Genomic DNA, 15527 nt, shown 5'->3' with positions numbered 1-15527 from the left:
AAGGAGAAGGAGATTGAGCGGTCGCCGAGGCCTCCATCGCTGTACCGAGAAAAGAGCTGCTAAAAAAAAAAAAAAAAAAGAGTGAAGAATGGCGTACCTCTGAACAGCAGGGTTTGACTGAAATCACTGCGCAGGTCACGCTGACACACCGCCTGCACTCTGAACAGGTAGAGTGTGTCGGGGGACACGTTGGTGATGACTGCTTTCTGTAAGGGAACAAATGCACACAGGTGCGTGCGTGAGACCACCCGCGAACAAAAAAAAAAACCCAGAACTGGCGCCTTATCGCGTCACATGAAAGGCAACGGCAATTACCCCATTACAGCTCATGTCTTCACAGGAGCGCACCGTTTTGCCTCTTTTTATTTTTGCGAACAGAGGAGCTCATTAAAAGACAAAAATAAAACACTAAAAACATTAAGCGCAAACAGCTCGAGCAGAGCAGTATGGAGGAGAGTAAAGAAACGGCGACACGACCACGCAAAACACGCACAAAGACGCAAAAAAGGAAGAACAAAACCGCAGCAGCTGAAAGCTCCCCACTCCCTCCGTAGCCAATTAGGTGTTTTCGTAAGTTTCTATAGTCTGAGTGCCAGTACTCTGGCTGCTCCATCACAATAATAATAAAAAATAGTGGAACTTTCTGGAATTTACTGAATAAACACAGCATTCTGTCATCGCAGAGGAGTATTGTGGTAAAAAAAAAAACAAAAAAAAAAAACATAATAAAGACAAACACTTTTTCAGAATTCTTCTAAAAGGTAACTAATTCTGCCTCGCCAGCGACGTCACTGGCTTTAAACGGGCGGCTGGTGAGACGAAATCGAGGAGAGGCAGGCGGCTGCTTGTAGAGCAACGGCCCAAGGATCACCTTTTGTGGGGAACGCCGGAGCAAGTTTAACTCTTTGGAGGCTTCAAAGCACCACTCCAAGCGTGACAAGCCTTGGTTTTTAATGTTGCGTGGAAAGCATTTCAGGGCAAATTTTCAGAGCAAAATTTCATTCACTCCGACCAAATAGAAGTGGATAGATTTTGAAGTAGATGCTGCGAGCAAAGCGACGTGGGAATTTAGGCTCTGATTCGATTTTGAAGGTTGTTTTATTCTTATTTTTTTTTTATTGCCGCTTCTGTGCTGCGAGCCAAACGCGGCTGGAATATGTTAGGAACTTGGGATCTGTGCACGTGCGAAGACGCAATTAGCGTTTGATTATGCCTTTGCGCCGGACAGGAAGTGGCGTGAGCGTGAAGTTATTAAAATTTCGATTACTAATAATTAATTTGGTCATTTCTGAAACAATTATATTCGGTCGGGGTGAGATGAGAAGACATCCGAATCGGCGGTTGCCGTTACAACTACTTATAATGAAAAAGCAGGCAAGCTGCCGTTCCGTCAACAGCGCGTGACCAAAAGGTTCAATGCAGTTTAAAACCTCCATTCCTGTCTAATTTAATTGTGTTGTGCAGTTTGCAGATGGCTTTACTTGTATTAAAGTGGCCCTGGGAAACGGCTGGGTGATTGCCTCTGGGATTGGAGAGCTGCTATTTCCCTAAAATAATTCAGATAAAAAAGGTGTCCAGAGATAGAAACTGAAAATTGAAATGGAAATGAAGTGGGCGAAATAAGAAAGACTGACAGCGTGGCGAGAGGAGGGGAGAGCATTCTGTCAGTGACGGGACTGATGGACTGTGTTAATGGAGTGTTACTACACAGTGCACCCCGTGAACCAGCCAGCCATTTGAATAAATGCAAGATAAAAAAATAATACAAAGTTGCAGAGCTCTTGACAGCAATGTATAGGGAAGAAAGGAGAAAAGTTTCAAACAGAAACTTGAGGAAAGTCATTTTGAAAAACAAACCAAAAAAACACTGATGTATGGAGTGTGTAGAGCAAGTTCCACAGGCCCATAGGGCATAATAAAGAATGCTCTACCTCGCCGTGCCTAATGTCAAGACCGAAGAATATAAAAAAATAAAGGCGAGGCTATGGAAATATGACGGCTTTGGCAGAGGACCTCGGGGAGCCTCACGGCTGATGGCGAGTTAAAAGGTCAGTAAATGTTGCGGGGAGAAGCTGCAAGTAGCGGCTAAAAAGGCCAAAAAAAAAAAAAAAAAAAAAAAAGGGCGACGGGAAACGCGGCTCAACACTCCTCTGTGTTTAACTGCGCAGAGAAGTGTCGGAACCGGGGCTGGCACTCCGTGAGTTACAGTAAAAATGAATCAGGGGGAAGCAGTGCGGGGGGAGGGTGGGCGCGTAGATGTGGCAGGAGAGATAGTAGCGCTTTACCGCCGGGGGGAAAGCGCCAAGGTGCCCTTCAGCCAATCGAGGCAGTGAAGGCATCAATCATTCTGACCCTCCCATCTACCGCATGTGCAAAGTAGGGGCTGAGCGATATACCCAGGGTTTATATTCAGGTGTTTTTTTTTTTTTTTTTTTGAATGTGTGTGTGTGTGTGTGTGTGTGTGTGTGTGTGTGTGTGTGTGTGTGTGTGTGTGTGTGTTTGTCAGAGAGAGATTAGACCAGGCAGCCACATGGGGATGCTTTAGCCAGTGGAAGCAGGGCTTCCACAGTCAAAAAAAAACAACAACCTGCGACTTGCTATAGGGGATTAATACACATTTACATATATACAACATTTCTTTATTTTATTTTCCGTTTTTGCCGTCTTTTGGTTTTGTTTTGCTTTTCGCCGCCTTCGCCGTCGCCCCTCCGCACCTTCCTCGGTCGTTGGATTACAAAGAGGTGTCAATTAACATCGGCTGCTTGTGATGTAAAATCATTTTTCAATGCATACGTTTATTCGCTGGCTCGACACCAGACATCAATTTCGTTCCACGGTGCCGTAACGCGGGGCTGCGGCTCTCGCTGCAGCCGGCGACGGGCTGTAAAAGTTAGCCGGTTTGCGTAAATGCAAGAAAGCTGCACGTGCGCACAAAGCATCAAAACGTGTGGGGGGGTTCTGATCCGCGCGGTGTCTCGACAGCAGCCGGACGCACAAGTACGTACGTTAGGTGAGAAAAAAAAAACAACAAATCTGAAGGAATTAATAAAAGATTATCATTTTCATATGCAATATTATTCTCAGCTGCTAGAGGTAAACAATAGCGGCGCATTAAAAGGAAGTCAGGAAGAATGAATGCAGCGAGGATTCCCGCGGTTTCATTTCTCCTATATTACGGCGTTAAATAATTATTAGAAAGCCCTTCTGCGGAATATTGCACCGTCAAATTTTAGCAGTAGTTGGCATTTGAACTGCAGAGAATATGAAAAAATGCAACCGTCTTTACTGCCTGCGTTAGACTTTTCATCCTCGTCATAATTTGCATATAAAATCAATAGGTCAGTGTGGCCCTGTCTTTTGGCCAACACAAATCGAATGGGTTGATCCTCAGTTCCAAGTTGACCTTTGAACCGTAGTTGAGGGAACTCCTGAGAGTATTCCTCAGACGCTGCTTACAAGAGGAGGACAGAGGGAAGGTTAGCGTCACCTTGACCTTCGACTGGCTAGTAATCAAATCCACGATCTCGGTGCTCAGGAGAGCCTTCCAGATTCTTAACACTGTCTGCCAATAGTCAAAACACATTCTTGTTTTTGATATGAAATGACAACGAGTGACGCTGGCGGAAGGAAGATGCCGTTGCAGGTCATGAGGAAACGTGCCAGACCGGTGGACAGGAAAAAAAAATATCAGAATCTGATCAGGACGGGTCGGCCTGGAACTGAGCAGCCGGTTGGCAGAGCCTGTGTGCGTGCATGAGCTTCATATCACCTGCAAACAAATGTGCAATCTAGTAATCTAGCCTGCTCACAGCAGGGGTGGGGGGTGGGGGGGAAGCTGAGGGCCAAATGTGCAAAAATTGCCCGCGCTGTTCATTTGGTACATTTGCCATAATGAATATGCAATAACGGGCGTTTCTACTTGAGTGTGCAAAATGCTGGGAGGAGCGCGCGCTAATAGCTTCGTTTAGCCCACTGCATTGTGATTAACAAAGCCTGAACTGAAGCGCGGTACTATTTTGGCCTCTGAATGCGATTTTGCGTAATTAAGTCAGTTTTTAGATGTGCATTGCTTTCTTTTATTATTATTATTACTTTTATTATCATTATTATTCTTCCTGCATTCATCTCACTGCATACTTGGACACAGACGCCCCGCCGCCGCCTGCAGCCACCAACTCCTTTTTATTTGCTGTTGTTTATGAGCTTTCCGTTGTATTATTTCTTTATATTCTGCCATCCGCCCTATACCTTTGATTTGCCTCCCCAACGCCTCCCATTCCACCGTATTGATTTTCATTTTGAGCTCGTGATGGCTGCGCACAAAACTCTCAGGGGCAGAAGCCGGCAGCATATGCAAAAGCCTCAATGTTCCATATTTCTTCACCTTCTTTGCTGGTCACCCACAACGCACTGCAAAGTAATACTCTTCATTTGGGATTTTAACCCTGCATTCATCAGTCCCCTACAGCCTTGTATTTATATATAAATATATATCGGCGGTGCACCATCATGTCATTGGCCGGGGGGGAGGAACTGATCGCCGACCTCGAACGAGGGGGCAGGAATTCTGCCTCAGAACTGTTCTTTTCTTTCCTTTTTTTTTTTTTTTTTTTAATCCGAAAAGGCAGTGGAGACAGCTGGGGGTCAGCGGGCTTTAAAGAGGCGCGCAGCTGGGTTTTAGATTCTCACAAATGGAGGGGTGTGTGACTGGAGGGGGCCAAAGGGGGGAAAGAATGCGGAAGAGAACAGGCTTGTAGGTGTAACCTGCAGGGGAGGATTCATTGCTGGAGAGACAGTGAATGCTCTGCTGGAGAGACACAGCCAGAGCTGAAGTGGCAAGTCAATGCTGCAGGCACATGAGCTGAATTGTCTGATCACTGGTGTCAAAAACTTCACTGTGATCTAAGGGACTAAACTCGCTCGCTTGTCTGCACGGGTTACTAAAAGAAGTAAAAAAAAAAAAAGGGGGGAGAGAGGAGGGTACTGGCTGGAAATAAAGAGCAGACGGGGGAGTCGCTTTGGTTTCAAGCTAACGCTTTCAAATCCAGGGTGTTTAGCATCCTGGCTAATTATTTCACTCTTTTTTTTTTTTTAAGTCATCCTTTGTGTTTTGTGTGCCTAAATATTACTCAGTAACCAAGATAAATTCCCATTTTGCTACTTGGAGAACTCTGCTCACCGTGGCTAATGGACGCTGGCAGCAGCCAGTTAGCTAGTTGTGCAGCTCCATCCCCAGGCCCCAGCCAAGCTACGTACCAACAAAACCAAGCCTGGCCTATGCAGTGACACACCAAGTGCTTCTTTTTACTGATGAAAATAACAACATATAAGTGAAACTGTTAGATGGGAAGTCAAGCAGGTTACACAGGATGCTGCTTTCCCGCAACAGGTGCAGCGAGTATTCATTTCCACATCCTGAAAAAAAAGAACCACAGCTGTCCAATTTTCCCGCCGTTTGCGTTGTGAAATGAACAGATAAAGTAAAAAAAAAAAATCAGAGTGGCACGCACTCATAGGATTCTGTGACTGGTAAATCAGGGCCGCTGATATTTCCAATGTTTACAGATTTACAGTCATGGACCAGTTACCCGTTACTAAGTCAACGTGATTTGTTGACAACAATAATCAAACCGTCCCTGTGGTGTCAGCAGCCACAGAGTGCAGGAAGGGCCTCCGGTCGTTTGCAGAGTCAAGCCACATTATTAGGATTTCATTATTTAATTCACCGATTCAAGTCAACAAAAAAGTTTTTTTTTTGCCAAACGTCCGAAAGTCCCGCGTGTTGTTCACAAATAACAGATTGTGTTCCGCAGGGGGGGAAAAAAAAGGCTGCTTTATGTGCAGCCGTTTTAAACAACAACAACCGCAACACATTTTATGGCTGCAAACATGGCAGGAGGATTACATTTCTTGCTTTAGGTGATCATAATCGGCGCATCTCATGCCGGCCCATGCCGCAACAAAGACGGAATATTCCTCCGCCGTCCGTGTAAACATCAGAACCCATGAAAATGCGGCTATTTGTTACAGCGTTGTTGTTACACCCCCCACCCCGCATCAGCGCCCGGGAATCTAGGGGGAAAAGCCACAGGTGCCTGCGCGCCTCGTGATGTGTATGTCACTTAAGACTGGTGGATGTGAGTGACAGTCCTGTGTGTCTATTCTTAGACAGGTGAGTGACAGGGGAGTGTCTGGGCCCTCATATCAGCCAACAGCCACGAGCAGGGTTCATCACAAGCTGTCACCTCCGCTGCGCAGTGCCACTGATCCAGCCACCTTCTCACTCATCCCCACGCACGCTTTTTTAAAAACCCCACCCGAAAAAACTAAAACGGAGAAGCGGGAGGGAGGTGGGTTTGGGGGTGGAGGAGACGTTTAAACTCCATCAGTCAAAGGTGTCAAACTATGGCCCGCGGGCCAACTTTGGCCGACAGTGTAACTACATTTGGCCTGCGAGGCAATACGAAATCACTACTAGAGGCGGCCTGCTGGTATTACACAGCGCATGTACTGCCAATACTACAAATCCCAGAATGCTCTGCTGCCATCTTAGCATGTCAATCCGGACAGGATGTCCATTGAAGGATATTACTTACTTAATTGGTTTAATGTTGTTATTTTATTTTGAGATGTATTATTAGCCTGTGGAAAAAGGTAACTTTTAAAATCTAAATGAAAAGGCTGCAAATAATAATAATAATAATAAAAAAATATGAGTTTCATTTCCATTTTATTTATTTTGTTAGGTTTTTCAATTTGAAATTCTATTTTGCATGTGGGAAATATAGTTTTAAGCTTTGCTTGTTACATATTCAGTGTTGAAGCAAACCTTATTTGGGGTCCATAAAAAAAGGTTCACTGTTGCATCTGGAGGAAGACTTTTTCAATAAATATCAATGCTGGCCCGACACTTCGTCCAAGATTTGAATTTTGGCCCCACCCTGTATTTGAGTTTGAAGCAAAAAAGCAAAGACGGCGAGCGCGCTCACTCACCGTCCTCTGGTCGGCGGTCTTGGTGAAGGTCTTCTCGTCGGCGATGTCGCGCTTCACCCAGCTGTAGGACACCATGTAGCTGGTGACGGGCGGGTGGTAGACGGTGAGCGGGCGCTCCCAGCTCACCATCAGGGCCGTCTGGTTCAGCGGCTGGATCTTCATGTTCACCGGCGCGCTGCTGCACACTGTGAGGGAAAGCAGGAAGGAGAAGAAGATGAAGACGAGGAAGGAGGGGAGGGGTGAGAGATGAAGAGAAGAGCCCTGCACACACACACACACACACACACACACACACACACGAGCAAAAAAAACAAAAAAAACCCATTTATCCTGCACGGCGACGGTGAAAAACATGAAGGCTGCGGACAGCTTGACCGCTCGCACTCGTGTCCGCTTTAGGCCAGAACAAAAGTTGACTTTTTTTTCTTTTCTTTTTTAACAAGGCTGTGATTACCGTCTCCTCCCGCCTGGACTCACATCTCAACGCCTGCTTGAGTCTTAAGGTGGAAACATAACAGGGAAAACACTCCTGCGGGCTCGACTGGGTTCAAGGACAAGGCGCCTCGAGGTGCCGACTGCCAGTCTAGACGCCTGCCACGACACTGCGCAGGAGGAGGAGGGGGCGGGGGGAGTAGGAGGAGGAGGAAGATGAAGAGGAGGAGGTAGAGGAAGAGAATGGGAAGGAGAAAGGAAAAGGAGGAGGACAAGGAAGAAGAAGAGGAGGAAGGAGAATAGGAGGAGGTGAAGGAAGATGAAGAGGAAGAAGAGGAGGAGGAGGAGAATGGGGAGGAGATGGAGGAAGAAAAGGAGGAGGTGGAGGAGGAGGAGGAAGATGAAGAGGAGGAGGAAGATGAAGAGGAGGTGGAGGAAGATGAAGAGGAGGTGGGGGAAGATGAAGAGGAGGTGGAGGAGGAGGAGGAAGATGAAGAGGAGGTGGGGGAAGATGAAGAGAAGGTGGAGGAGGAGGAGGAAGATGAAGAGGAGGTGGAGGAAGATGAAGAGGAGGTGGAGGAAGATGAAGAGGAGGTGGAGGAGGAAGATGAAGAGGAGGTGGGGGAAGATGAAGAGGAGGAGGAGGAAGATGAAGAGTAGGAGGAGGAAGATGAAGAGGAGGTGGATGAAGAGGAGGTGGAGGTGGGGGAGGAGGAGGAAGATGAAGAGGAGGTGGGGGAAGATGAAGAGGAGGTGGAGGAGGAGGAGGAAGATGAAGAGGAGGTGGAAGTGGGGGAGGAGGTGGAGGAAGATGAAGAGGAGGTGGAGGAGGAAGATGAAGAGGAGGTGGAGGAAGATGAAGAGGAGGTGGGGGAAGATGAAGAGGAGGAGGAGGAAGATGAAGAGGAGGAGGAGGAAGATGAAGAGGAGGTGGATGAAGAGGAGGTGGAGGTGGGGGAGGAGGAGGAAGATGAAGAGGAGGTGGGGGAAGATGAAGAGGAGGTGGAGGAGGAGGAGGAAGATGAAGAGGAGGTGGAAGTGGGGGAGGAGGTGGAGGAAGATGAAGAGGAGGTGGAGGAGGAAGATGAAGAGGAGGTGGAGGAAGATGAAGAGGACGTGCCGGGAAGATGAAGAGGAGGAGGAGGAAGATGAAGAGGAGGAGGAGGAAGATGAAGAGGAGGTGGAGGTGGGGGAGGAGGAGGAAGATGAAGAGGAGGTGGAAGTGGGGGAGGAGGAGGAAGATGAAGAGGAGGTGGAGGTGGGGGAATGCCACGGCAGTCTGATGGCAGAGCTGAGAAGCGGTGCAACCTCGGGGCTCTGCGGCTGATTTACATCTTTCCGTCTGTGTGGGAAAGAAATCACAGGGACGGTGTGGAGATGTCGGAGGAGGAGGAGGAGGAGGGAGAGGAAGAGGAGGAGGAGCCTCCCAGTCGGCCTCCGGGTGGCACTGTCGTCTGCAGCCTGCTGCGTTTCCACGGAGATCCGTCACGGCGTGGGGAGGGGACAGTCTGGACACGCGGCTCGGCGGCGCGTCAGGCTCACGGCAGTGGAGGGGGGAGGAGTTGGGGGGGGGGGTGTGGGCGGGGAGAGGGGGACAGCGTCAGCTGATTTCTGCACGCGCGCACGAGGGGCCTCCGTCAAATTGAAATTGTCACCGGCGTTTCTCCTCAATTTGCACGGCGACGCGCGGGGAGGGGGGGGGGCAGACAGGAAGTCGGCAGTCGGAGGGACTCGAGGGAGTTTAGAACAAAAGAAGAAATCAGAAAAAAAAAAGAAGGGGGGGGGGGACAATGAAGGAACGCATGGAGGTGGGGATGAGGTGTGACAGGTGTGAAATGTATTATAATGCGTCAGCCGTCGATTGTCAACCTCAGTCGCTCGACAACAGCTGAAGACGTCGCCGGGCTTTGGCTGCCTGCATCATTACTGTCATGGCAGTCATCATCTACCCCCCCGCCCCCCCCCGACCCATCAACACCGGTGCACCGGCGGCAACGTGCGAACGAGCGAGCGAGTGAGCGAGCAAGCGGGCGCCGCCGCCGCAGACACTCCAGACGGTTTGCTGCACCTGACAGCCGAACGGCGACGCCACGCTCATTTGTGTGTTCGCGGCTTTAATTATTACCTCGGCTGATCCGCCGTCGCTGTTCGTTTCGTTGCTAACAGCTTAATTTTAGCTAGCCTGCCTCGGGCCGGAGGGAAAACAGTCTTTAGCTGTGGCACAATGAGGGGGAGGGGTGGGGGGGGGGGGTGCAATCAGCCAACGTGTGATTCAAACTGCGAAGCTTCTCCCGTTTCAGGTTCGTTTTAGCCCCGTAGCGCGCCGCCACTTTTAATTCCCGGGGGCCTGGACAACACGCGTGAAGACACCGGAAGGATGCGATGAAGCGGCTTGAATCCGCCCGGGCAGGCGGCAGGATTTCCAACATCAAACTTAGCCAAAGGAAAATCAGGTCGCGCTTCCCTCCAGAGGGTGAAAAACAAGCGGCCCACATTGTTAATAGCGGACTGTCAAGTCATCTGACTGACGTTTTGGTAATTCATCACGGCCAGATGACAACGATAGATTAGTTTCTGATCCCGCCGAGCTAATCGGCCATTTCTGCGACGTGAAGTTGTTAATTGGAATTTATTTTTGCACCGTGTGCTGGTGACGAAAAAAGAAAAAAGAAAAGGAAAGATCACAATTTTCAAGGTTGCACCGCGGGTCCAACAACATCGAGGTGGCGCTTTTTTTCAAGGTCTTTATATATATATTTTTTTTTTTATTATTATTTTCCCCGATTCGGTCCACAGCTAACCAATTATACAATAAGCAGCCCTAATTAGCCGTTTAAAATTAGAACGGAAGTTAATTGTTGCCCTATGGACAACGTCTAACGATGAGAGGACGTTCGGAAGAGGAAATCTGCTCTGCACTTCGGAAAGCCTTTTTTTTTTTTTTTTTTTTTTGCAAGCGCAGCTTTTTTGAACGCGCGATTTCAAAGTACAAAGGGCGTGCGTGCACGCGCGCGAGTGCGGGTACGCGAGCGAGGCCGCCGGTGTGTGGGGTTCCCGTTCATTAGCAGAGCGAAAGCAGCCTTTTGGCGGAGCAGGTTAGCCGCGCGTCGCCAGCGGGCCCGACAGCAACGGCGGAATAATTCCAGTCGACGTCATCATCCACCGACCGTGCTGAGATAACGCCACCCCGACACACACACATACACACACACAACCTTGTCAGATGTCACCCCTGAAGATAACGGCAACACTCCCAGCACGTCCTCATTACGTATAGATTCTTCAACATACACACAATCACATCATGTGAAAGGCACAGGAGGAAGGGGGTGGGGGGTGCAGCAGCAGGAGAAAGGCCCGCTGACATGCACCAAAATCAATTTCATTTGTTTGGCTCTATTTTAGCTGGCCCACATACTAATGATGATTTCTGATCAGCCTTGTTACGGCGACGCTAACTTAATCACAGGCTTTCCCGATCAATTCTCCCCACCAGGCACCAACAGCACCACTTTAAAGTGCATTAGAAGCTCCGACTCGTTCTCGTGTAGTTTCCCCGCACTGATGCCCCCTCGCCACCAAAGTTTACGGTGGCCGACCAGGGCCAAACACAATACAAACGATGCGAATTCACAAACACAAGTTGAAAGAAGGTACAAAAAGAGGATTGTGGTGCAAACTGAAAGTAACGTACTGCGAGACATAAAAACAGACACTTAATCATCAAATGCTGCTGCAAACGGAGAAGCAAAGCAAAAACACAACAGATGCAAACCAAATGAAAAAAAAAAAAAAACGCTGCATTAACCAGTCTCTACGACGGAAGTGCTCCCAACCCGCAGGGGGCGCTCTTAGCAGAACAGCTCAATGGAGAGACACACAGGTGGACGGAGGACAGCTGACTAGATATACTCAAATAAAAGTCACATGACCGCAGTCAGCCGTCCTCTGTGTATGTGTGTCTCTCCTTTGAGCTGTTCCGCCAAGAGCGCCCCCTGCAGGCCTGGAGCACTTCTGTGGTCGTGACTGGTATATGCAGCGTTTTCTTGGTTTGCAGTATAGGTACCAGTATATGTTTTTATGTCTTGCAGTGCGTTTTTTTTCCGTTTGCACCACGATCCTCTTTTTGTACCTTGTTTTGCGTGTGTGAATTTGCATCGTTTCCATACCTGTTTTCGCCAACTAAGGCGCATTTGGGCAGTTGCATTGGGTTTGGTTTGAGACGCCGACCTGGTAGACCAAGACTGACGCAGATGTGAGGCGAACGCGGTGAATCGCGGAGAATCAGAATGGGAGAAAGACGGAAGGACGGAAGGGAAAAAAAAGGAGGGGGGGGGGGGGGATCTCCAGCGAGCAGCAGTGTGGAGGAAAATGCCTTGCTGGGGTCAGGGGCCAGACGGGGGAATGGACAGACTGGCTGGAGAACACAGGGAGGCGACAGTAACTCAAACAAGCAGCGCTTACAGGCGAGGAATGCAGAGCAGCATCACTGAATCAGAGCCAAGTGCTGAAGCTCGGTGGGCTGCGGCAGCAGCAGAGGACCACGCTGGGCGTCGCGGAGCAGCAAAAACTGAGGCTGCAGTTCGCACGGGCTGACCAACACTGTGTAATTGAAAATTGCAAAAAGCATCGCCTGGTCTGCTGAGTCTTGATCTGACTTGCAGCCCTCAGACGGCCGGGTCCGGATCCGGTTTGAACATAAAAGCATTGATCCGTCCTGCCTTGTATCAGTGGTGCAGGGCTGCTGCTGCTGCTGCTAATGGTTTAATGGCGGTGCAGGATGTTTTCCCAGCATCAGCTGATCATCGTTTAAACGCTGCAGGCCGCCACCATCAGAGGACGGAGGCCAGTTCCAGCGGGACGAGGCTTCGCACGTCATGGAGCTCAGATCATTTCGAACCTGGTTTCACCGACATGAAAGAGAGTCTCTGACGGCATCCGCAGCAGCCCCCCCAGAACACTCCATGAGTTTTGTGTTGGCTTTAACTTATTATTTTAGAAATTCCGGTCAATATACAATTGTTAGTATCTTTCCAAACCCAGAACACCAGCCAATCAAACGGAAGTTTACATCGACAGATTCGACACATGTAAAGCATGAAGACAACATCTAAAATATTTGTTGCAGCAGAAAAAAAATACAGGTTATATACAATTGGTATATAATCTCCAAATATCTCCAAATGATGGATGCTCAATGAAACCTTGCTTATTCCTTCCTCTGCACAAGTGACTGTCTTTTGCACATCTGCTCTTGCTGTTTGTTGTATATAGATTGACTTGAGTGCTTCTTGGAATTACTGTAATTACTGTATAGTTTATTTTTTTGCATTGTTTTTTATGCTGCGACGGCATAGTTTCCCAATTTGGGAATAAATAAAGTACATCTATCCTATTCTATCCTATTCTAATCTATTCAGTCATTTTGGTGAACATTTTTCCCCACTTTGATTTGTCATAATTGAAACCTCTTGTCTGTTTCTGTGTAGAGCCCAGGAATAATAGTACTCCCGTGGTGAAAACTAACAGGGGATCACAGGATCCTTATTAGATAAACAAATAAACTCTAATTAACAGAGTGGAACCGGACGCTGGTGCAGCTGTGTGACGCTGTGACGTCAACCTGGACCAAAATCAATCGTCCAGCGCGGCGGTCAGCCTGCGTCAAACCGTGGCTTCACCCCCCCCACCCCCCCGCCCCTCCCTGCAGCCCATCTGCTTCACGGGTTTGACGCCGCGCGTGTTCGTGCGCGGAGGGTCTTCCGCACACCTCGTTTGTCAAGAGCGGTTATTGCCAGTTACCGCGGCCTCTCCGTCATATCGCACCAGACCGGCGTCGAGGAGACAACTGTCGCCCAGAGAAGGCGACGCCCACTGGACATCTTTCAGACCGTCCTGTAAACCCCGGGGAGATCTGAGCCTGGAAACCCCAGGAGACCTGCCTGAAGCTCCTGAGAAAACTCAGAGCAGCCTGCCTGGCACAAAAAAACACCACCGCTCAATGACCCATCTTGACGAACCTCAACAGGGTGTTTACTTGGCCAAACGCAGCGAATGCAGCCACGCCAATGGCTGATTAAATATTTGCGTTAAGCAAGAGGCTGAGCAGATGCGCCTAATAAAGTGATAAGTGAGTGTATCAACTAACCTCCTATTTAAGCCCAATCCTATTAAGGCAGAGCCGCTAAATGGGTTAGGGAAGCACTCTGCAGCTTTTCTGACAAGGTAAAGCGAAATTAGCCGCACGCCGGCAAACAAAGGCTGATGGCTCAGCCAACTCCCTGTCCAATCAAAGGAGAAGTCACGTGACGCACTGTACATACAGGCATTTCCAAAGCAAACAGCGCCACGGCGGAGCATAAATGCTTTGTATCGAGATTATGAGCAAATAAGGCTCAAATACCTAAACACACATCTTCTTCTTCTTCTTCTTCTTCTTCTTCTTTAAAAACACATATCTTCTCTTGCAGCACTGAAGCCCTGAGCAAAGCGTGATTTAAGATTGTTTAAATATGTAGAAAACTCGACGCGTGAGGAAAATTGAAAATGGAGAAACAACCCAAGACACGACGTCACGTTTAAACTTGGAGTATGTAGATGAACTACGAACAGGCCTCTCACACCCGCTAATGATTTCGCTAAATAGTCACCTGGTTCATAAACAAATGAATGAATTACTACATCGACCAATCAGAGGGCTCATTTTGATGTCATTATCAATCTCTGTTGGTGGACATGTAACATTCACTTTTAATACAAATAGCAATACTACTACTATCACCGCAGCCGACAACAACAACAAAAACAGTAATAATAATAATAATAATAATAATAATAATGATAACTAGTGAAGGTTTTGTGAAATCAGTGGTACAAACTTTGAGGGTGCTTAGGAGAAAAAACTGATGCCTTGTATGACATTGAAAGCATTTGAACTGGATATGATGTGCACAGATTTACAATGTGCCACCTGCGTGACATCTGACTTTTGCATTGACAGAAATGGACTTCTCAGAAAGAAAAAAGTAAAAAAAGAAAACAGCAACGAGCGCCAACAAAGCAAAAACAAGAGCAAAAGTCTGAGTGAAGTGGAATGAGGTGGCAGGAGCGAGCGCTCACCTCTGGAGGCCTCGGTGCTGTGAGGATTTTCCGCCACGTCCGTCAGGTCTTTGTGCCACGCGTCCTTCACGGCTGACTTGAAGACCTTCCTGCTGTCCAGGTTCTGGGCGGGTCTGAAGTTGTTCCTCAGGTACTCCACGGACTTGACGTGGTCCTGCTGCTCGGTGGTGAGGATGGTGTAGAAGGCCTCCAACTGCCGGGGACAAGCGCACACACAGAGGGACACGGATGACTTCGTCAAGCCGTCGAAGGGAAGGCCAGGGGTGGCGCTGTTCCAACCCTTGGCGGCAGCCACAGGCGGGTCGACGTCGGAGCGCGCGTCAGCGAGCCCGGGCTAGCGGCCCACGCCGCTGTAACTTCTCAATGGGCAAATTTGCAGCCATTGATTGGCCCGAATGATCTCCCACTGCGTGCTGTAATGACTATATATTACAGATACTGTGGAATCAATGTGTCCTGCGCACGCCTGGAGAAATGAATTACAGGTTCTGCTCAGTCTGTCCGACCGTCGATATTCCGCCAGCAAAAAAGTCATTTTTTTCCCTCCCTCTCCCTCCGCGCCCCCCCCCCCCCCCCGAACAAAAGATTCGTCCTGCTGAAAGTTGAGAAATTCCACTAAAGCCGAGATTCTACAGCGCAGAACTCTCTGGAGGGTATGTACAGAGGATATGGAGCTGGCTAACCCAGGAATTGTATGCATAAAAGATGCAGCCAGGGTTGTGCTGGGATCAGGGGAAAGCTCAGGGTTTGGCATATTTTGTCTTTCAAAATTACAAACGGTGAAACGGGGCTCAAGGAAAGCCGCTGCGAAATACAAAGTTGAGTGTTTGAATTGCTTTATTTCCATGCATTAAACATTTTCCTCCCTGCCCTCTTTTTTTTTTCATTTTAAACAAAACCTCACAATAACACATAATTCAATTAATGCACACTTCCGCACCCGAGCAGTTTGGAGTGCGCCGCAGTTGCGCTCAACTGGCAGA

The 15527-nt window shown here is 48.5% G+C and overlaps 1 protein-coding gene across 1 annotated transcript in view; it reads right to left on the bottom strand.

Annotated features, from left to right (window-relative positions):
* ca16b (carbonic anhydrase XVI b) overlaps positions 1 to 15527 on the bottom strand; it is a 130624-nt gene that overhangs the window by 25327 nt on the left and 89770 nt on the right. The window contains exons 8-10 of the mRNA XM_076036966.1: positions 14545 to 14737; positions 6994 to 7178; positions 98 to 206 (exon numbers count right to left, since the gene is read on the bottom strand). Coding sequence (XP_075893081.1) covers positions 98 to 206; positions 6994 to 7178; positions 14545 to 14737 — 487 coding nt within the window. The remainder of the gene's footprint in view (positions 1 to 97; positions 207 to 6993; positions 7179 to 14544; positions 14738 to 15527) is intronic.

The sequence above is a fragment of the Nelusetta ayraudi genome, unplaced genomic scaffold, assembly GCF_046127955.1.
Source record: "Nelusetta ayraudi isolate G7.1 ecotype Tasmania unplaced genomic scaffold, CSIRO-AGI_Nayr_v1 ptg000050l, whole genome shotgun sequence".
Classification (NCBI taxonomy): domain Eukaryota; kingdom Metazoa; phylum Chordata; class Actinopteri; order Tetraodontiformes; family Monacanthidae; genus Nelusetta; species Nelusetta ayraudi.
The sequence above is the reverse complement of the archived record's forward strand: the minus strand, read 5'-3'. Positions and strand labels throughout refer to the sequence as shown.